This window comes from Alternaria burnsii (genome assembly GCF_013036055.1).
Source record: "Alternaria burnsii strain CBS107.38 chromosome Unknown 717, whole genome shotgun sequence".
In the NCBI taxonomy this organism is placed as follows: domain Eukaryota; kingdom Fungi; phylum Ascomycota; class Dothideomycetes; order Pleosporales; family Pleosporaceae; genus Alternaria; species Alternaria burnsii.
This window is the reverse complement of record NW_024066129.1, coordinates 57,900-79,214: the sequence shown is the minus strand read 5'-3', so window position 1 is coordinate 79,214 and position 21,315 is coordinate 57,900. Positions and strand designations below refer to the sequence as shown.

Below are 21,315 nucleotides of genomic sequence, written 5' to 3'. Positions count from 1 at the left end.
GCAGTCATCAGTCTACTTGTAATGTGTATATACATGAACAAATAACACAATCGGAAAAGCCCAGTACGCGAGCTTTGAATAGAAAAGTTCATTTAAGTCCAGTCCAAGCATCTCGAAATCGCACGTTTCCTCGAGGAAATCGGGTCGAATGTATCCTAGAGGACCACAATCAGCATATAGCACCAGGTCGTGCATCAAGGAACAAAAATCCATCCCCGTCATTGCGGAGTTGATAGCGCTGTTGACCAGCTTCACGCCGTCATTCACTTGCGCTCTGGCCCAGACTTGGTATGCAGCCATATTTCCGTCCTTGAAGATGTCGTTGTTGTAGGTCAACATGACCTTGCCGCTTGCTGTTTCAAGGTTCCGTACTCTCTGGTCTCTGCCAGCATGATTGTATTCTACTGATGCGTCATATAGTCAGATATTGATATCAGGCTCTGATAACGACATTGACACAGCCACAGATGAGAGGAGCAATGCTAGGCGCTCCTTGTACTTTGAGTTCTGGTCAGCGATAAACGACGGCGTGAACACGGTTATCTTCATGATCGTTTCCGCTCACGGTGAATGATATAGGCGAAGCCAGTGTGCAAATAGTTATACCTTGAGCTGCTTTTCTGCTGTAAAACAATTCTTTGGTAGCTAGGGGAAACCAAGAAACAAATGATTATCCATATCGCCCTCTATCAAGGTATAATGACCACATCCTGGGATTGCTCAATGGTTTGCTTTCCCTTCCAGTACCTTTCTTAACGATGAGACTCGACGTGGTTCACTACAGAATAGCGATCACGAGAGTGGCATGATATCGACTTCAAGATAAGGAGGGTAAGTCGACGTTATAATCTTGTTGTACACTTTTGCGTAGCTTCGAAGTCTACATTACTAGATAGGCTCCGTACAACCATATTCATAAGACTATCGTAGGCTCCAGAGGCTCACTTCTACTTCTTCACTGCATTCTCTTGATCTATGCTAACACTTTCACTGATTGCCAAATTATGGTATGGGCGGTTGATCTAGATGATCGTTCCGTTCTGGCAGCTTTGAGCTACGTGAGCACCAAGGAAAAGGAAGATGTTCTATTGGAATTAGACTCGAATATACAGGACTTTGGTACCAACTGGAATTTCTTCCCAAGAGGTAGCAAGGACAATGGTAAGAGAGAACTATAGAAGCGTTGGTAATCGAGCAGGGTCTAGCAGATCATCTAGACGATTATGAAATGAAGAGAGCAGCAAGGAAGTGAGTGAACCAATTTTGACAATGTGCCATTTTGAAAGACCATCTAAAAATCTGTACCATAGAAGTGACCACCATCCTAGGGTATGCTGAAGTCGAGTAAGACGTTGGGTAAAAGGTCACCCCCATAATAAAGAACCCAAACATTCGATTAGCGAGACTGACATGGCCTTGCGATAGATCTATGACTACCTACTGTAGCTACATCGATTGCCTCACCAAAATTTTAGCCTACCAAGCAACGAGCCCTCCTTCTGAGCTTCTCTGGCGGCTTCAGCGACTTCTTTTGCTAATTGCGTCTTAGCTTAGCCAACGAACAACGAACATACAAAACACGATAGCAACCCAAACTCACCGTCAAGCTCATCGGCAACCCTTCTCATAGCTTCCAGTGCCTTCTCGTAGAACGGTTTCAACACCAATACCTCCGGTGGGAAGTCCTGCGGTCTGATCTTATATTGCTCGAACCAAGCCTCCAGGGAATCAATCGGCGACCAGCCAAAAGGATACCTAGAAGGAAGCCTGGGATCAGCTCCGGCCCCAAGGAGTAGATGGACAATTGCGAGGTTTTGCTTGAGATGGGCGTAATCGGCGGCAGCGCCATCCTCGATCGCCCAGTCCAGTGGGCGACCTACGCCACGGGGGCGCCGGTCCAGTTCGTTGGGAGAGAAGCCTTCAGATAGAGCAGCACGTATAGCTGCGAGGCGGGTTTCCACAGGTGCGCAGGATACCGGCTCGAGAAAGAGGGGGCTTACTACCATGGCGGCAGATTAGGTGTCTTAGCAAGAATTAAAGAGGTAGACGGGAGCGAGACCAAGGACGGTGTTTGGTAGTATGTTGCGCGTTGTAGGTCAACAACCTACGGGCAGACGACCCCCGAATTGTCAGCGAGTTAATGTGACACCAATGGGCTGTCACTAGACATTTTTGTCGACACGCATCAGTTCTGTTGTTCGTAAAGCTCAGAATTTTTGCCAGTGACTAAGCGAGATGATGGATGAAACGTCGCTCGAATAGTCATCATACTAAGTCAGTAATTTCACTTTGAGTTCCACGGAATGAGAGAAATCACAGGCAATGATGGTGTATGATGAATGATTGAATGATGATAGGTATGTATCGAAGTTTCGAACAAGTCTATAGACAAGAAGGTAACGTGGTATCAAGAAGGAGAAGAAAAAAAGTCATAACTCATGAAGCGTCTCTCAGGACAAACGTCTACGCATTGGCAAAGGTCGTGCCAATGTCCGACAGGCTGTTTCCATCTGCGCTGATGAGGTACTTCTTGTCAGTGGAAGTACCAGTGGAAGGCGCAACCATGTGGTAGGCGTAACGCTCAATCCAGGGCTGAGCGTCCATCCAGGGAAGAACCTGCTTAAGGAACGCATTCGCGTCGCCAGAAGTAACGCCGAACTCGGTGACCCAGACGGGCTTGTTGAAGGTCTTGTGAAACTTCTCGAGGTAGTTCTTGAAGTCCTGAGCGTTGTCCCAGGCGTAGTAGTGGGCAACGACAAAGTCGATCTGGCATCCAGTACATTGGTTCATGAAGTTCTTGAGGTAGTTGATGCCCTTGTTGGGCTCGTCGGCGTTGGTGACTGAAGGAGAGCCGATCCTAAGGCCCTGTGCGGCGAGCGGCTGAACGAACTTCTTGTGGGTGGCGACAGCAGTAGCAACATCGATGTTGGAGCCTCCACCACCAACTTGGTCGGGTTCGTTGAAGCTCAGCACGTGCGAAACTCTGTAGTTCTTCTTGGCGTTGGCAATGTTGTTGGCCCAACCCTCAGTGCACCACTGTTGGTTGGAGTGAAGAAGAGGAACGTATTCGAGGTCGAGGGGGGTTCCATCGATGACTGCCTCCCAGTCGTACATCCAAGAGACCTTGGAACCAGAGAACTTGTGTGTCCATTGAGATCCAGCAACACCATTGTGCTGTTTGGGGAAGGCAAGACCGCGCTTGCTACCGCCGCGTGCCTGGAGAGGAGATGCCTCGATCATGGTGGAGAGGCCAGCAAGGGCCATAATGAAGGTGGTGGTAAGCATAATGACTGAATGAATGACTGATCAATTGATCAAAGGAATGACTGTAGGGTTGCTAGAGAGCGTGGTAGAGCTGGATCTTCAAAGGAGTGAGATGCCCATTTCATCGTGCCTTCCACGCTGTACTTATATTTTGGGAAATTAAGAGGCGCCTTTCACAGAGTCAAACTAGCGCCTGAGGCCCACAGCATGTGCAGAACAGCGCATGGCGTCGCCTTCTCGGCCTTCTCTGCAGTGTTTCACCCAAGACTACTGCCAACTCCGAAAATCCACGTGCGATAAGATTATGGAGCACATCTCCCGCCAGCCCGGTCTGACGGCGCCGGCTCTGGGATTTGGCGATTCGTCAACCTTGGTAGGGCTGTAGGGGCCAAGCTTGTGTGGAAATTAAACTTCGGGAATCCGTCAAATCACGGTGCTGACGATGCATGGTCGGTCGCCGAGTCGCTGGAGCCACGTTGGTTTTCGTGGCATATGCACGAGAAGAACCTGCTTAGTAGTGTGCTGTGAGAGGGACGTTGGAGGTGTCTAAGGCAAGACCCATGTCTAGCTGGCTGTCTTCTCAGGTACAGCGCAGGAACAAGTTTCGGTGACTGGAGTAGGATTTGTTCTGGACTGCAAACTGTCTTGTAGTGGGGCCCACTAAGCAGATTGAGGCAGGCGTCGAGCGACAACACCCAACGTCCATTCCCGCTGCCGCCGATCCTGACCGTTTCAAGTCCACTTATGCACATCCACTCAACGACAACGTGTATGTTGTCATGAAAATCACCACGATACGAGGCGCGTCATGATTCATCGGAAGTTGTGGGCAACAGTGCTCGAGCATTGTGCTTCAGCAAAGACCTCTGACAGAAAGTAAACAAACTTTGCTTTTCTGATAATTTGAGCGTGTCTACCAATCATGGTGTTCAGACACGCCTAGAAATGCCATGGGCCCGTACCGAGCCGCAATCTTCCGTTGTCCACCAGGAACGTATGCCGTCCACTCAGCGGCGTCTTCAGTCGTTCCGCAGGCGACGGCGTGGAGGAGGAAGCGAGACGCTTCTGATGATTTTCACGTGGCGTTCCCAACACGGCAGATGCGACCTGGCTTCCTGTTGCGACTTCTGAACGCCAAGGGACATAGCACTGGACAACTTGCAAAGGATGAGACCTTCAGTAGACTAGTCGTTACTTTCATCCTTCCATGTGGATGTAGTGTCGGTCCGCGACTCAGAACTCGACAGAAGCGTGAGTGGACGCCTCTGTCGGCAACTCCAACAGACTTTGACAGTTCTCCACTCCGATACCATTCGTTGTGCGCAAAACTCTGCTCTCCCAGGTCACCCTCGCTTCTAGGCGCTTACTTCAAAAGGTTTACGCAACACCTTCCACTGCTTGTTCGGAACATGCCTTCTTCGGCAAGACACCGAACACTACCTGATGTTACGGCAGAGAGAGAAGCGCTTGGGACCTAAACATTCGTGAACAAAAACCTGGGCCTTCGGCAAAGTCCAACGGGGCAGATTCGAGTACCGTGGTAATCGCAACCTCGGCATTTGCATTGTACAAAACTCTGGGGAGGATATATTCACATCCGGCATCTTCTTCCACGTATCAACATGGGCGGAGCAAACAATTCATCGCTTCGAAACCTCACCACTGCACGCGAACGCAGGTTTGGTGAAAAGACTACGCTGCACTAACGCACACGTAGTGTAAATCTAGGGTGAAGAACTTACCGTTCGTTGAGTTCTAGCGCGAATGAATGCATTACAGTGCAGTAAGCAGCAGTTCCCCGCCTCGGCCTGCATTTACAACGGCATAACGGAGGGAGAAAATGCGATATGGGCCACGATCATTCGTTATAGTTTTACTCTTGCAGGAGGAGAACCGAGGAGTTCGTATCTTGCGACCGGCGCCATTGTCCGACGGCGCATAACGGGCCGACATCTCTCGTACCTCAAACCTCAGCCCTCAAGGTTTCGATCCTTCACATCTGTCTAAGCCACAAGCTACGTCATCAAAACCTGTGCTGATAAGGGTGGCTGGGGTGCATCACAGGGCGGCAGAAGTAAACACGATCGATCGCAGGAGAATAGATATCACAACTGCACAATGCTCCATGCGCAGCTTGAGGCGTTGACCTTTTTGCGCCTTTGCGACTTTACGAGAAAAAGCATACGGCACGGTCGAAGCACAGGCTGCACAGATACCACCGGTTACTATACGAGTCCCCCTTTTTGGCCAAGCAATGATGACATGACACAGTGTTGCTCGTATTTTGTTGACCGGTGGAGCGTACGTGAGTAATGATGCAAAGACTATGGGTTGTACGGAACAGTCTATGAAGTGAAATTTGCTCCTAGAGCATGGGATCACAGATCCTCCCAGTAGACGTTTCTCGAAAGCTGTACCTTCGCTCGTTCTGCACTCCCGACACATGTGTCTTTTGATCTCTGAGTTTGGACAGATGCAACTCCGAGAGCAGTCATCAGGCCACTGATGATAGAACAAGCCTCACAAAATAGCGGCATAGATACATGAACCTTAGAGATATCAACGGGGTATCGTGTTTTCCACGTCCGTGGAAAATGTCGGCTTTCATATACAGTTGCATATGAACTTCTACCGCGATACAATGCAATGTTGCGCCTGCGTCTTATCACCAGCACGTCCATCAAATCAATAAGGACGTCAGGTTTTTCATGTGCACGGAACATGTTGACTTCCCTAGCGATACGAACTTGGGTGTCTCCTCTTAATTATAATTGTCGGTATCGCGAAGTTCACTGCTGCAAAATTCGACTGGAAATGAACATCCGGCAGAATCATTTCCCTCTTGTCTGAATCTTTTGAGAAAGAGTCACCAGTTTGGCATTAACATCCATCTCTTCTGCGCATGTTTAAAAATCCATCTGCTCAAGGCCCAGGACGTTCTCAACCCAGCAGGCCATAAACGAGGTCGGGGGTTTTGATCAAGAAATACTATGGACGCTGCTATAGAGCACTATCGGAGCTTCCATGCTTCGGCGGAGAGGCCGACCACGGGCTCCTCGGCTTTCTCGAGGTCGAGAAGAACCATGCCCTCAGCAGCCTGCTCTGCAACTACAAGTGGGGCCGGTATTTCAAGAGCAAGGAGGATGGTGCTCGGATCGAGAAGACTCGATAGTTGCTAACACTAAGGGAGTTGGCGGTGCTGTAAGGTTGCGAGTAGATCAAGACACAATGGTAGTAGATCAGAGAGCTAGCTAGATCGGCTTTTCGAATGTATTGAGCGCCCAAGCATCTTCGTACTTAGACGATTATTTCGCTAAGCCGCTTAAAAAGAGGTAGTCAATTAGTTCGTCATGCTTTGATCAAGAGGCAATATTTCCACTTGAGACTGGTTAGGTTGCAGACGAATACATGAAAGATCGAATCATTGACAGCATGGACGCGCCTTTATGGACGAAAATGCAACTTTCTTGTAACTACGTTCGCTTTCCCCGGTTGAAAGCTCACCAAGCACTGTCTCAATAAGAAGAAGAAAAATAATTTCCCTTTAAGAGTACTCCTTCCTACTATGAAAGAGCATGTTAAGAGAGTTACATAGATATAGATAGAAAACCTAGAAGACTACAATGTTATTTATGTTTACAACTTCTCTTATCAGAAGATAATGTAGGCAGTAAGGTAAAGCTTATTATTCCTGCATCTATCTGGTTTTTCCCTTATATAAGATGAAGCAGACTTTGTTGTTGCAACGCACATCAAGACAATCGTCATACACAAGTTTATACTTCCATGTCCTGCAGCGGCACATACCCAGCATTTTCCACCTTGCCTCCACGTCCCACCATCTCCCTCACCCAGCCGACGATGCCTCTCCCCGATACCCACCTCTCAGCTTCAGGCGCCGTGCCACCGTTCTTCGCCACCTCGTTCATCCAACCAGGCCTTGTCCAGGAGTTGAGCATCAGGCTGCTGACCACCACCGTCACACTGCTGCATGCCATCGCAAGGCTCGCCATTATAGGATGTACGCTGAGCCCAAACGGAAGGCAGAACCCCATGGCGATTGGGAGGCCGATAGCGTTATACATGCATGCCCATCCGAGGTTCATCTTGATCCGGCGGAAGATGGTGTGCGTGAGCGCCAGCGCGGCAGGTATTATCATAAGCTCCGTCGGCCGCATAAGTACCACATCCGCCGCCTCCATCGCCACATCCGTGCCGCTTGCCATGGCGATGCCCACGTCAGCCGTCGCAAGGGCCGGCGAATCATTGATACCGTCGCCAACCATACCGACAACCTCACCACGACCCTGAAACTCCTGTAAGATGGCTTGCTTCTGATCGGGGCTAACACCGGCGTAGACATTGTTGGTATCTATGCCCACCGCGGAGGCAACGGTGAGTGCTGTAGACCATTGGTCGCCGGTCACTATGGCGGTCTTTATGCCCATGCGGTGCAGGACTGCGATGGTCGCTGCGGCATCCTCTTTAATTGTATCGGACAGGCATACATGGCCCGCATAAAGGCCGTCGATGGCAACGAAAATGTTGGTAGTTCCAGCACTGCCGGTAGTGATATTGGCATGCGATGTGCCTGCGCTGGCCGACTGATTAAGCTTCTCTGCGGCCTCGACAGCATCTTTGGGGACGTCGATACCACTTTCCTGCAAGAAGACGAGATTGCCAACCTGAACCATGTACCGTGACCTTTCTGCGGTAGTTGGCTCGACAATCACACTGACACCTTTGCCCACAACCGCTTTGAAGTCTCCGACGCTGCCATCAATGGTACCCTCGGGCTCCATGCACAGCTCGTTCTTTGCAGCGGCTAGGATAGCCTTGCCCACGGGGTGTTCGCTCCCCATCTCGGCCAGACCAACGATGGACCACCACAGTCGTTTACTGACCTCGCTTCCAGCCCATTGCGGGACGAGACCTATGCTGGCCACACTCATCTTACCATAAGTAATTGTTCCAGTTTTATCGAGGACAATCCGTGTGACCTTGGTTATACGCTCCAGGGCAGCGCCTCCCTTGATCAGAATTCCGTTCTCAGCACCGATCCCAGTACCGACCATAACGGCCGTGGGCGTAGCTAGCCCAAGAGCACATGGGCAAGCAAAGACGATGACGGATATACCCAACTTAACGCAGACTACGACCTTGCCACCGCTGTTGTCTTCGAGGAAGATATCCGGAGGGTGTGATAAAACATGACATAGGACCATCCATACAAGGAACGTACCAAGGCCGAGGATAAGAATTATGGGAACAAAGTAGCCGGCAAGTGTATCAGCAAGCTGCTGAATGGGAGCGCGAGCGGTTTGTGCGTCTTGAACTAACTTGACAATCTGGCTTAGTTGGGTATCAGAGCCAGCTCGAGTAACACGGAGGTCGACACGCCCATCGCCGTTAACAGTGCCGCCGATTATGTTATCGCCGACGTGCTTCTGAACGGGCATAACTTCTCCAGTGACCATACTTTCGTCGACAAATGTACTACCTCGAACCAGAATGCCATCTGCTGGAATTTTGTCACCGGGCCGAATGACCACAATGTCGTCAACCTCAAGCAACTCTGTTGGGATAACCCTTTCCTCCCAAGCAGAGCCGCCAGATCTATGAGTCTTGGGTGTCTTGGGCGTTGATGGCTGGTCAGATGACTTTGCCCAGCTCTCTGCTGCCTTTTCCACAGCGATCGGATCAACATAAATAGTAGCTGTGGACGGAGCTAGCGACATAAGACGAGACAGCGCCCTAGATGTCTGACCTTTGGCGCGGTTTTCAAGCCAGCGAGACAGTGTGATAAATGTGATGAGCATGGTGCTTGTATCGAAGATTGTTGAAGGTTTGGAATGTGGCGCAAGCAGGACTGATATCAGTATAGAGAAAACACTGAACAGGAAGGCACATGATGTGCCGAGAATGACGAGCACATCCATTGTTGGTGATCCATGCTTAAGAGATTTATATCCAGAGACATAGAATCGCTTGCCAATGCCGAATTGGACAGGTAATGTGAGAACGAAACATATAATGTCACCCAGGAATAAGCCGGGTATGAGTTCGAAACTTCCAAAGTCTATTGCTGGGAAGACCATGGGAATAATCATGCCAATTAGGAAGACGGGCAGGGCAAAGGCTAGTGAGGTTTTGAATGCTGTCCGCCACTCAGTAATCTCACGCGTTTTCGCCAGCGATTCAAGTTGCGCGTTGTTATCCTCGCCACTTGCAACAAGGGCATTCAAGCCCTGCGCCTCGATGGCCTCGACAATGCCACGCAGTCCTATCGTCTTGGGCTGATAGACGACTGTCAGGCGGTCTGTACCGAGGCTGAGAGATGCGGAACGGATGCCCTGAACCATAATGAGGCCTTCCTCCAGATTCTGGGCAGTAATCGCGTCTTTGCAACCGAAAACCTTGAACTGAGTGGTTGTGGTGTCTCCTCCCTGATGGCTCGAGTCTCGCTGCGTCGATAGAATAGTAGCATCAAACCCGCGGTCCTCGATAATCTCAGCCATCTTCTCTGGCGAGAGCTTCGTCTCGTCGTAAGTAATAACGGCTCGTTCCGCCAAAAGGCTGATGTTGAACTTGAGCACGCCGGCCATGCCCTTGAAGCCGCCTTCAACGGCTGACGTGCAGGCGCCACACGTCATGCCCTCTATGGCGAAGGTGGTCGTCGCAGTGATCGTCGCAAGCTTGGCTTCGCTTCCAATCGCGGTGCTCTCATCAAAGGAGTGATTGTTGAATCGAGTAGTCACAGGGTCGGGACAATCAGTCGAGAGAACCTCAGCATCAAACCCACGGTCCTCGATGATCTCCTGTATCTTCTCGGCGGGTATGATCTGGGGGTCGTGTTTGACCACGGCACGCTCCATCACCAGGCTGACGGAGACTGTCCTGACGCCGTCAACGCCTTTGAAGCCGGATTCAACGGCTGATGTGCAAGAACCGCATCTGTTGGCGTTATGAAATTAGCTATGAAGGACGAAACGATCAGAAGCATAAGAGGTGGCGACGCACGTCATGCCGCCGACCTGCAGCGTGGTTGTTGCTAGATGTGCGCTCCTGGACGCGGAAAGTCTGGCATTTCTATCATCTTCCGGCAGGCGCATATAGGGTTGTCCCATCGTAGCGGCAGCGACAGCAAGCAGTTCGGCCTAGGGATTGATGCTCGATGCTCGATGTATGGAGTTAATTTATGATGGTCATTTGTCGTCAAGGAGCCATTAACATTGTCTAAGATGGCTTTTGGTCGTAGAGGTTGATGCAGTCGAGGGATCTCGCAAGCGCACCATTGAATCACGTACATTCGCCTAAGTACGAGGGCGCAGCGATTGCCAAGAGGTGGACTGAGAAGACCAGCTTCTTCAGGCGGAGAATAAGTAATAAGAGGATGGGGCCGTGAGATTGTAAGTCAGAAGAGGAAGACCCTTAAGAGCCTAGGTACCTTAGCTTAAGGAGTACAGCGACCCACTTCTCACCTCAGACGCTGTAGTTAACGGGCAGCCGACCTGAAGCGGCAACATCCCGTTGACCATCCTTGCTTTCTGCGTTGGCCTGACTTCTGGCCCCCTACCACGCCACATGTTCGCTTCCCAGAGCCCCGGCAATGGACTTGGCACATGCCACCAATGACAACGACAGGCTCTGCCTCACTCGGACAGGAGCGAGCCACATGGGAATGATCGATCTGGTCCTATTCGTACCTCGACATAGGGTGCGAGGAGAAAGGAAGAGAAGCAAAAAGGAATCATATATATGGAAGCTAGCAAGACGAGATGAATACGTAAATAGCATACGACAAGAACAGCGCTCAGTATGAAGGAAAGTGGATTACCTTAGACAAGGAAAGCATATGCGAGTATGTGTTCTTGTAAAATCTACTGTAGCATGGAATACAAGGCGTCGCATTGGAGACATGCGATATGTCTAACCTGTACCACAGCATCAACGTGTTAGGATCATTGCTCAACGAATACATCGCACATTGAATTGTTCCTAAGAACGAACACCAGAAGCTCTAATCTGCTCCCGACGCCGAACCATGCATGCACACCCTGCCCATGTCTCACCACACTCCCCAACGCCATCGGCCTGCCCTACCAACGCCTACCTATCGTCGCATACGAATCACAGACCTATAGTATTAGAGGCGCCACCCCGGGAGATCGAATAGTCATGACCAACTAATCTACTTCCCAAGCTTAACCCCCTTTACCCTCTTAGCCAACTGTACAGCAGAATCGGAGTCTGAGCCATAGGACGGCTGCTGCCGCAGCTGGGGCTGCGAAGGAGCATAGGAACGTTTCGGGGGGCGCTCACCACTTTCTTTGAGAATGGTCAGAAGAGTTGCCCAGCCACCCGTATGTTGGAGTGCTGAGCCTTCTGATGTGTCGTGTGTCGAAGCGACCTTGAAGAGCAGTGCCTCTTCGTCCTAAATCACACAGTCAGTAAAGTACACAAGTAGCTTTACCTTGACGCACCTTTGATAGAATGCCGAGATTGTGGATGAAGCACAGCATATGGAAATTTGAGATGGCGTTGAGGCCGCTGTTCGTATTGAGCGCCAGTCCGTTGGCTCTAGCGTTGAGCGCTTTGCTGAGGTGTGTGATCTCTGGCATCTCGCCCATGGCTTCACGATTTTCAATAGGAAACTTGCCGCCGGTGAAGAGAGGATTTGGCTGAGTGGGGAAACCATGTGTTAGTGTGAGGAGGAGATACTCGACAGGAAAGTCAGGTCTAGCAATCTCCTGTACATTTGCACCATGTTCGTTGATCTTTCGGTAGAAAACTTCGGGGATGTACCGCGCCTTGTTCAAAGCTTCGTTTTCCTCTTCGGATTGGACAAGCATGACTGATGGCTCTGCTGAAGGCTCGATGATGTCTGCGCGAACCATCTCGACGGCATCGTTGGATACCTGGTATGACGAAATGCCAATCTGACCTTGGTCGTCGCCGCTGATTACGCAGGTAACAAAGTTGGACCCATGTCGTCCGGTGTCGCTCCATTTGGATGGCCGAGGGTACTTTGCCTGATATCGTGCCGCGAATGTGACTTCGAGAGAGGAAAGGTAGTATGAGTCGGCGTGTCGCTTGCAAACGACAGAGCCGTCACCCTTATCGGCGTCGAGCAGATCGGTAAAGATGACGCCGACGCGTTGCAGCCCACACTGTGCGGCGATGTCATCAATCTCCTTTTCGTTATCCCAATCACCCAGCGAAATACCGTCTGCCTCGTTGACTTGCGGTGGTTCGTAGATGGTCTCGACAACAGCCTTTGTTCCCAGCGGCACCTCGGTATACTCCTCGTACCTGCCGTACAAGAAACCTAGTCGCTGACAGCCAGTCTGCCTCCAGAAGTTGATCACATCATCAACAACCTGTATCGAGGCGAACTCGACGTGGTCTACCATGCGGTATTCTTGCGGCTTCAGGGAGATGGCGCTGGGCATGCACTTGGTGCAGATACCTTCGGGGAATGGCTTGTGTCCCGATGGACAGTCGGGGCGTACGCGGTAGTAGGGTTCGGTCAGCGGAGGCATGTACGAGCTACCAAGCTCTGGCCTGTTCTTGGCCGAGTTGACTTTGCGGAGGTATGAATGGAAGGAAAGATGCTTGATCTTCTTCTCGGCGAGATATGCGGGCGAGTAGGGCTCTAGAGGCATGCAGTAATCGCACATGCCCTTCGGTCCGTGGGAGCACATGCGAGCGTCGCGTTTCCTAGGGATCTTGCCGTCTTGCCTGTCTAGCCTGTCGTCGAGTGGTGACTGCCTGACAACCTCCCATGGGTTCTTTATAGTTTGTGTAGGAGAGCCGAGGGGTACAGAGGCCATGTCGGTGGCTTCGACGGGTTTGCCATTCAGCCGTGAGCCACCAGTTGGTGCTGCAGCATGGGCGTTTGACTCTGAAGACTGCTCTTCGAAGGACAGAAACAGTTGCGCGCCGTTTGATAGTCCCACTTGCTTGAAGCTCACGCCCTTGAGTTCAGCCAGTTTCCTCGCGTCGCCTCCTTGCGGGCGGTTGCTAACGCTGATGCTCTGGATATCGACATTCTTTGGTAGCTTTTCGGCGACCTGGGGCAGAATGGCGGAAAAGGTATCCTCGGGCTGTACCGTCAGCCTGAACTGGCCGTCTTTGCTAACGAACCTCAATATCATGATTACAACCAATGCTGTCAATCTTGGGTTGGGTCGAGTTGTGGTGGGTTATTGGGAAAAAGTTGCGAGTATTAGGACGTAGACGACAGGCGTTGTAGGAAAATGCGACCAGAGAAGACAAGCGAGGAATGGTGAACTGCGGTTGAGGGTGTTTGTGATTGATGCATGGATCCGCTTAGACATTCGAAGGCGGACATGGATGACGCAGACGCGCTAGGAGGGGCGCTAGTCGAGCGCGGAACTGGACAGATATTCCAACATATCGATAGTGAGACAAAGCCCTGCGTAATTCACCCACCCACTGGTCTTCACCTTCCCACCGTATCTCGCCTCTGAGGACACCGTCGCTCCTTTGCAACTCTGGTATTTGCGCCTGCACCGGATCGCGAGCCCGTCGAACCCCTTGTTCCACCACACAAACGACCCGCACACTACATCCACCATGTGGCCATTCGACATGGTCGACTGGGTGATGCTCACCGTGCCCTTTGCCTACATTGGTATCCTCGCTGGTTCCTTTGCCGTCTTCACAAACCTCTACCGCAAGCGTCAAGCCGCCAATGCCGCATCCCTCGAACCCTGGTTCCCCACACATCTCCAGCGCAATGTCTACCTCTCTCTCCTTCACATGGACGACCCCAAGGTGCCGGACAGCGTACTGAAAGCTGCACTACTGCGCCGCGCGACCGAAGACATTCACCGAATCGTACAGGTCAGGAACGCGAAGCAGGCGCTACAAGTGTTGCTGCAGAGGGGTAGTGTGGGCGATGATCTGTGGCAGCGATTCCAGAGGGCAGAGAAGGAGATCGAGGAAGAACTTAGGGACGTTGTTAGCGAGGTAAGTCGATCATGTCTGGATTGAAGCCAGACGGCTTTTGTACATCTATGAGTGTGGCTAACGTCGAGACAGGCCAACGCTTTCGCACCAAATTGGGGTCAGACCATCTTCCAATCCGCCTCTGAAATGGCACAGAACAACCACATCCGCGAGCGCCTAGCCGAGATCACGGCCAAGGCGCCAGCCGAAAAGGAGTGGTGGGAGAAGCGTAGGACCGATATCCAGACTGAATTCATGAAGGAGCTGGACGAGGAAAAGGCCAAGAGCGAAGACGGTGTAATGGTAGAGAAGGCCAAGGCATGAGTGTTGCCTCGCTGAGATGATGCGTACCTCTACTTCAGTGGTCGAACGGGGGGTGGTTGAAGTTGTCTAGGGTATTGGCGTTTTGCAGCATTTGACGGCGTCCTGGACAGCTGCACTTTAGTTGCTGCGTGAGCGCATCAGATATGCTTTTATACCATGTTTAGTCGAGTTAGTGCGGATTTGCAACGGGCGGCCGAATCAATTAGATGTTTGTGTCAACTTGTTCAGATGCTAAAATGTAGTGCTATAAACGCCATTATCCCATAGAGTACAAGTTCCCACACAGCTAACCATCAAACACTGTCTGTCGTACACCAGATATACAATACCCACTCTTCCGCCTCCTGCTTTCCTCGCCCACTTTGTACTATTCTCCAACCTCCTACTTCTTGGCGGGACCGCTGACACCAGCGCCAATGACACTGGGCAGCTCTTCAGCACCCATGGTATAGAGCATGCCAATACCAGCAGATACCAAGAATGCCAGAACGACACCACTGCCGACAAACAACCAGAACTGAACCGAGATGTCCTTCTTCTGGCAAGCGGGGCCACCCCAGTAGGTAACCTTCCTCTTTTCCTCCATACCTTTGCCGTCCTCGTACTCGACCGTAGCCGAGCAGGCGCATCCAAAGCAGTCAACAGTCTCCTGGTCGGAACCGGAACCCCGACCCTTGTGGAGAAGCTTGCACTCGCCGTGGCTGGAGCAGTTGTGGGTCTGGGTCTGGCACGCCGACATGGACTTGAAGCAAGTAGGGAGAATGCCGCGGACAGGTCCCTTGTTGTTCTCGGCCTGGATAACGACGGGGAAGTCCTCAAGGTCAGGGACCTTGGAGACGGCTGGTACGGGCTGGGAGGAGAGGACTGCCTCGGGGTTCTGGCGGCGGGCTTCCTTGGACGGGGTGTCGTACATGCCCCAGGGGTGGGCAGCGCGCTTGGCCTTTGAAGCTGAAGGCGGCATCATGACGAAGGTAGTGGAGAAACCCGTCTCCGCGGCCTTGGTGATGGTCTTGCTGAGCACCTGGGCGAGCTCCTCAGGCGTCATGTTGCTGCTCTTGTCGGTGCGCCAGATGTTGAGGTAGCCATTGTGCGGCTCGGACTTGTAGTTTGGTGGGAGCACGGAATCGATGTCAAAGTTGGACGTGTAAGTGCGCTGCTGGGGGTCTGGGTATGCTGGCAGCGACTCGGCTTGTGCGATAAAGTCGAGGATCAGGCGGTCATTGTCCGACGCAGATGGCGCACTTGATATGGCAAAGTCTTGGGTGCGGTCTGATCCGTCGTTGATGATAACTGACAGCTTAGTTAGTCGGTAACCTTTGCCATGCCTCCGTCACGTATGCCCACCTGTTGCCTCGTCCTGCTCAGCGTCCTCTGCCCAGACCAGCAGGTGCGCCTTGGTCTGCTCTGCATCGTCTCCGCCGAACAGCTTCTGTTGCCTTCCCCCGTACGTGTTGATGTGTCTGATCGTCTCGGCGTCTGCGTGCTCAACGGAGTGGAATCGCGATAGACCCAGCCGCTGGGCGATGATAAGACGCGCTGTCTCGGGGCTGACGGTGGGTCGAGCTGCAAGGACTGCGCAGTACAGCGATGAGGCGACAAAGGCGCCGGATAGCTTCATGGTGGCGGTAGGGATGGAGTTGAGGTAGTTCGGCGATGATGCATCTGCATCATCGCCATCCTGAGCTGCGCTGCGACCTAGACGGCACTAGCGTCGAACCCGCCTCACCTCCGCCCGCAACTATACAACTCGTGGGGCGCCGGCCAACAGCATTCACTTCGTTCGTCATACACACTTCACGCGTATTCTTTGTGTTTTTTTTAACCCCCGATTTAAATGTCTCTCCACCTAACTTCGAGCTGCTCATAACATTCGCTCCTCGCCTGCATCACGCCAATGTTCACGCCACTGGTCTTGCGGCGCAACTTCTCCCTCTCTAGTCGGCTATCGCATTCGCGCATAATTCGACAAGCGGCACGCGATGGTCATGGGAGTGCCATAATACAGCGAGTGCGTATACGGCGACCATTCCTTAGCAAGTCGTGAGTCGCTTCACACATCCCTTGCAGTTTACCTATGCTGACTCGAGAACAGACGTCTAGTCGGTGCTGTCGCCATCGGAGTGGCCACGTACGGCCTCGGACAATATGTCGGCATAACAGTCGAAGTGGAAGAGGTAAAAGAGGGGGAAAGGGCTTCCAGGCCTGGGCAAGATGGGTGGACAACAGTCGGGCCTGAAGACGACGAGGACGAGGATGACGAGTATGACGACGCGTTACTATTCCTACCAACCGGACTCTCAAGACCACGACCGAAGAAATTTTGGAAAGGCTCAGACCCCGAGTGGCAAGAGTTCAAGAAGATCGCAACGGACCGCCCAAGGGTTGACAAGATACGAGGTGAGATATGTCTGATGCGAACACAGTGGACGCATACTGACTATTCAATAGGAGAACTAGTTCTTATGACACGCCAGACCTTCGCCCAGAGCCCCCTATTCGTCGCCAAAGCCGGCAAAATCGACTTACACAAAGGGAAAACGTGGGTTGAGTTCAAGTTCCCCGATACCATGCCAGACGAGTACGAGCGCCCTGGTATCGAACTGACCGAAGACCTGGAGTGGCGAAGGGCAACCCGGCCGGTCGAACCCTCGCATCATCTTCGCTTGGAAAGAATATTGTATCCTAAAGAAGCAGCGAAAGCGCTCTATCAAGACACAACGAAGAAAGCTGGCAGGGCATGGAAAGACTTTAACATCTACATGGGATGGTCGCAAGAATCGCAAACAGAAGCTGTCCAGCAGCTCGTCAAGCGCATATCTGCGAACCCACAGTCAACTCTGAACAAAACGACGAGCATAAACTCAGGACCCTTTTCGACATCCGCGAAAGACACTGAACAACCAGGCACCACACCGTCATCAGCAGCCCCCGTTGATGGTCCGGCCAAGGACCTCAATGGTATTCTCCTTCCTGATCCCAAAAAACTTATGCTGGACCTGACACAATTCCGCACCGACGTGCGCAAGGCCTCGAATACCGCAACCACACCGGTGGTCATTCCACGTGGTGGCTTCTGGGTGCTCGGTCTCATTGAGATTTATGGCGAACGAGCAAAGCTAACGCTAAACGTTCATGCCGTTTATGACCCTAAACAAGAACGTTATGTCAGTATACGAGCCGTGCCGTTCAATTTTACCGAACTGAGACAACGTCCGAAAGGTGGACCGTAGGCAGGGAAATGGAAGGGAAGCGTGCATTATCCCCGGCGTCAATGGCGTTTGCTGAGCGTTAGATACCATTGTACTGGGCGGCGTCTATTTGGAATACGTGATCACGTTGAGCGGCATTATGTGTATTAGACTGTATTGACCGATGCAATTACATTCGGGACATTTTTGCGAATAGATCTGTCTGTCTCTCTCTCTCTTCTCAAGTTCATAATGACACTGGTCGTACAGCGCGCCGTCAGAAAGGGCGGAGCTCCACCAGTCCCATTCAAGTCACCAGAGGATAACAATAACTACATCATGACATGTGGTACTGCTTTGAGAGCATGACAACCTCTGCATCACCACCTCCATTCCATTAGCACCAACGGTTACGCAGATCTAGTCCTCTTTGCACTCCGCCTTTGTATATGAGTGTACTTCGTCTCATCGTTTAGCAAAGATTCCTGTGACACTAGTTCACCGTATCAGCTCTATCCTCAAAGACAAAGCACCCCAGCAACCCTAACCCCCAAGTCCAGCACAGCAAGATGTTCATCCCCACCATCCACAAGCCTCTTATCCGTCTCACTAAACACGCCGGCGAGTCTAACCTTCTTCACGTCCTCAACTCTTTCATCAAACATGATCTGTTCGTACAATTGGCCCACGGTCTGACTCGCGCTCCACCCCTCCGCAATCATATTCTCCACGACTTTGGCAATCTCCGCATACCGCACGACCTTGTTCGCTGAAGACCTGGGGAAAAGGCTGTCGCTGAAGGAGGATAGTGTGTCGGGAGGTAATACACCCGCAATCTCGGCAATGATGGGAAGGGAGACTGCTGGTGGGGGTACTAGTGTTGCTCCATCAATGTCCATTTCATCTTCGTCTGCGACGACCTTCTTCTCCTTCTCCTTCTTCTTCTTTCCTCCTCCCGCTCCAGCATTATGGCCGTTTGCTGCAACAACAGCGCCAACAAGTCTAGCCGCAGACTGCAAGAATGTGATTGCCTTTCTCAAATCCCCATCTGCGACGCGCACCAACTCTTCTGCAACACCGTCTTCCAGCTCCACCTTCTCAAGTCTCGCAATGTCGCCTACACGCTTCACAGCGTTTCCTTGGTCTAAGCTCTTGAAGCGGAATTTGGAACAACGGGACGCGAGGGGGTCGATGATGCGGGTTACATAGTTACACACAAGGCAGAAGCGCGTCATACGTGAGTATGTTTCCATGGTCCTACGCAGCGCAGACTGCGCATCTTGCGTCATACTATCCGCCTCATCCAACACGATGATTTTGAACGGCGGACAGGGATATTTGTCTCTATACCGCACTGCTTTGCCCCCCTCACTACCGTCTTTATCCTCGACCATGACGGTGTGGTTCGGCGCAACACTCAACTGCTGTCTCGCGAAATCCTTCACTTTCTGCCGCACGATGCTGATGCCACGTTCGTCCGAGGCGTTTAGTTCGAGGACACGTGATTTCATGAGTTCGGGGCCGTAGAGTTCTTTGGCGAGGGCGAGGATGGTGGAGGTTTTCCCGGTTCCTGGGGGCCCGTAGAAGAGCATGTGTGGGAGGTTGGAGGATTGCATTGTGCGGGACAGGATTTGGATGGTGTTGTCTTGGGCTGTGACTTCGGAGAGAGTTTTGGGGCGGCTGTAGACCTGTCAGCGTTGCTACTGCGTGCTGTGTTCAGAGACTGTATCCTCACTATTTCTCGACCCATGGCTGCATGCGGTTGGGCTCTTGCTTCGTTGTGGGCGCTTTCGATGAGCTAGCCTTGGCAGCATTGGCTTGCCGCGCTTTTATGTTGAAGAAGTCGGCCATCGTCGGGGTTGGGTTGAGGATGATGTGACGATGTCGCCGTGTTGAACAGCTGCTAAAGTGCGACGCGTCGACGCGAACCCGCGAACTCACGTTTCCGCACAGACCATGTCAGCGCCACTAATCATGTCATAATTGCTGCATGTGAAGAAGTTGGTCCTCTCTGACTTGTACTCGACTTCGATATAATAGGCCCTTCGTGGAAATATGTAATAGGTTCAGAACAGATTTTATGATATTGGCCATCTTTGCGGTACGTTGACGCGTTTTAGATAATCTAAAGAAGCCGTACTGGTATCCTCAGCGTTTGCAAAGTTAACAAAGAGCTGTATTGATTTTGTTTCGCATGGGGATATCTTGGAAAACAATGTACAAAAAAGATACAAAAGCATACGTGCGCCCACTGAGCGCCTAGTGAGCTATACTCGTTGCATTGACGACATTTCATCATGCGGCATCCAAGACGCCCAAATCAGATCTTCTCCCACTTTCTCCCTAAACATGACTCTGCAAGATACCTCAGAGAAACGAAAAGATGGCAGCGAAACTAGCGTAGCTCACCGTTGCCACGTTACGCAATGTCAGAGCATCGTACCAGACTATGCGAAGATACAGAACCCAGCTCCAACACTGAAGAAAGCGATTATAGCTAGTGCCTCTGTCCTGGCTACGGATCTAGTGCCGGTAGAAAGGGAACTCGATGGCGTGGCTGAAGCACTAGCCAGGACCATAGAAGATGGTGTTTGTGATGCGCTTTCTGAAGACTGTGCGGAAGATGAAGGTGATTGTGTGTTGGTGGCCATGGACGCGGACTGCGACGTCTTAGTAAATGTGTTCTGCGATGTCAATGTCGTGGAAGACAGTGCGTCGACAGTAGAAGACAAAGACTCGACGGTGGAAGACAAAGAAGACGAAGCCGCAGACGCAGATGACGATAGAGCAGATGAGGCAGATGAAGAAGCACTCACCACTGTAGTCTCAATGCTCGACACTGCAACACTACTCTGAAGCACCGACGACACCACCTGGCTCACAACCTGGCTCGCCTGCACCTCACTCGTTGCAGCCGCAACCACAGCCTGAGCAGTAGGCGCAACAGGATAGAACGACGGCAACAGGCTTTTGACATCTTCCGGCAGCCTCTGGTACCAATCTGGCTCTGAATTGCCAGTTGGCATGGGGACGTTGGGGCCCGTGGGCATACCAGTTTTCAGCACTGATAGTACAGAGAACAGTGTTGGATTCATAGTCGCTGGATCGATATCGCGGTCCATAAGGTGGTTGGGAAGTTGGATCGCAGAGGCGAGGGCGCTAGAGGTGAAGGCTGTAAGGATGAAGAAAGACTTCATTGTTGCGGTTGGCTGGAGGCGCGTACTAGATGCGGCAATTATTGGACGGGCTGGCGAGTGGCGATCAGAAGAATGTCGGGTAATTCCTTGAGGGGTAACGAGTGTGGGTTGTGAGTAGAGGGAAAGACCGATGAGATGGGAGTGGTTGTGAATATAGTGGGTTGTTGTTGGCAAACAAACAAGTAAGAGCGACTGCGATATATGCGATGACTGTTGCGCTATCCGACGTTAAGTGCGGAGACAATGCTCGGCCCCTCAGTTCTGTTGACCGTTTGCGAAAAGAAATTACTGTTGAAGTCGATCGTTCAAGTCGTTATATGTACCCGAAGATATGTCTAGGCCGATTTTTGGAACCGCCGTAACGATGG

The 21,315-nt window shown here is 51.7% G+C and overlaps 9 protein-coding genes across 9 annotated transcripts; 2 read left to right on the top strand and 7 right to left on the bottom strand.

Annotated features, from left to right (window-relative positions):
* Positions 1-12: 12 nt before the first annotated feature.
* GT037_010585 (uncharacterized protein) lies at positions 13-2,006 on the bottom strand (the record flags this gene model as incomplete). The annotated part of the gene is made up of 3 exons (XM_038935632.1): positions 13-401; positions 1,481-1,534; positions 1,601-2,006. 3 exons carry the CDS (start codon positions 2,004-2,006, stop codon positions 13-15), a joined length of 849 nt encoding a protein of 282 aa, XP_038781636.1.
* A 457-nt stretch (positions 2,007-2,463) lies between these two features.
* On the bottom strand, positions 2,464-3,285 carry GT037_010584 (glycoside hydrolase family 128 protein; the record flags this gene model as incomplete). Its single annotated transcript, XM_038935631.1, has 1 exon — positions 2,464-3,285. One exon carries the CDS (start codon positions 3,283-3,285, stop codon positions 2,464-2,466), a length of 822 nt encoding a protein of 273 aa, XP_038781635.1.
* A 3,755-nt stretch (positions 3,286-7,040) lies between these two features.
* GT037_010583 (cu2+-exporting atpase) lies at positions 7,041-10,391 on the bottom strand (the record flags this gene model as incomplete). Its single annotated transcript, XM_038935630.1, has 2 exons — positions 7,041-10,218; positions 10,285-10,391. The coding sequence occupies 2 exons, from the start codon at positions 10,389-10,391 to the stop codon at positions 7,041-7,043; spliced, it is 3,285 nt and encodes a 1,094-aa protein (XP_038781634.1).
* Positions 10,392-11,455: 1,064 nt separating this feature from the next.
* On the bottom strand, positions 11,456-13,421 carry GT037_010582 (polyubiquitin-tagged protein recognition npl4 component; the record flags this gene model as incomplete). Its single annotated transcript, XM_038935629.1, has 2 exons — positions 11,456-11,698; positions 11,748-13,421. 2 exons carry the CDS (start codon positions 13,419-13,421, stop codon positions 11,456-11,458), a joined length of 1,917 nt encoding a protein of 638 aa, XP_038781633.1.
* Positions 13,422-13,863: 442 nt separating this feature from the next.
* On the top strand, positions 13,864-14,562 carry GT037_010581 (translocation protein sec66; the record flags this gene model as incomplete). Its single annotated transcript, XM_038935628.1, has 2 exons — positions 13,864-14,259; positions 14,332-14,562. The coding sequence occupies 2 exons, from the start codon at positions 13,864-13,866 to the stop codon at positions 14,560-14,562; spliced, it is 627 nt and encodes a 208-aa protein (XP_038781632.1).
* Positions 14,563-14,944: 382 nt separating this feature from the next.
* GT037_010580 (uncharacterized protein) lies at positions 14,945-16,180 on the bottom strand (the record flags this gene model as incomplete). The annotated part of the gene is made up of 2 exons (XM_038935627.1): positions 14,945-15,852; positions 15,907-16,180. The coding sequence occupies 2 exons, from the start codon at positions 16,178-16,180 to the stop codon at positions 14,945-14,947; spliced, it is 1,182 nt and encodes a 393-aa protein (XP_038781631.1).
* Positions 16,181-16,456: 276 nt separating this feature from the next.
* Positions 16,457-17,792, top strand: GT037_010579 (uncharacterized protein; the record flags this gene model as incomplete). Its single annotated transcript, XM_038935626.1, has 3 exons — positions 16,457-16,602; positions 16,655-16,959; positions 17,011-17,792. The coding sequence occupies 3 exons, from the start codon at positions 16,457-16,459 to the stop codon at positions 17,790-17,792; spliced, it is 1,233 nt and encodes a 410-aa protein (XP_038781630.1).
* Positions 17,793-18,268: 476 nt separating this feature from the next.
* On the bottom strand, positions 18,269-19,601 carry GT037_010578 (replication factor c subunit 4; the record flags this gene model as incomplete). Its single annotated transcript, XM_038935625.1, has 2 exons — positions 18,269-19,430; positions 19,486-19,601. The coding sequence occupies 2 exons, from the start codon at positions 19,599-19,601 to the stop codon at positions 18,269-18,271; spliced, it is 1,278 nt and encodes a 425-aa protein (XP_038781629.1).
* Positions 19,602-20,197: 596 nt separating this feature from the next.
* GT037_010577 (uncharacterized protein) lies at positions 20,198-20,947 on the bottom strand (the record flags this gene model as incomplete). Its single annotated transcript, XM_038935624.1, has 1 exon — positions 20,198-20,947. The coding sequence occupies one exon, from the start codon at positions 20,945-20,947 to the stop codon at positions 20,198-20,200; it is 750 nt and encodes a 249-aa protein (XP_038781628.1).
* Between the last annotated feature and the right edge of the window lie 368 nt (positions 20,948-21,315).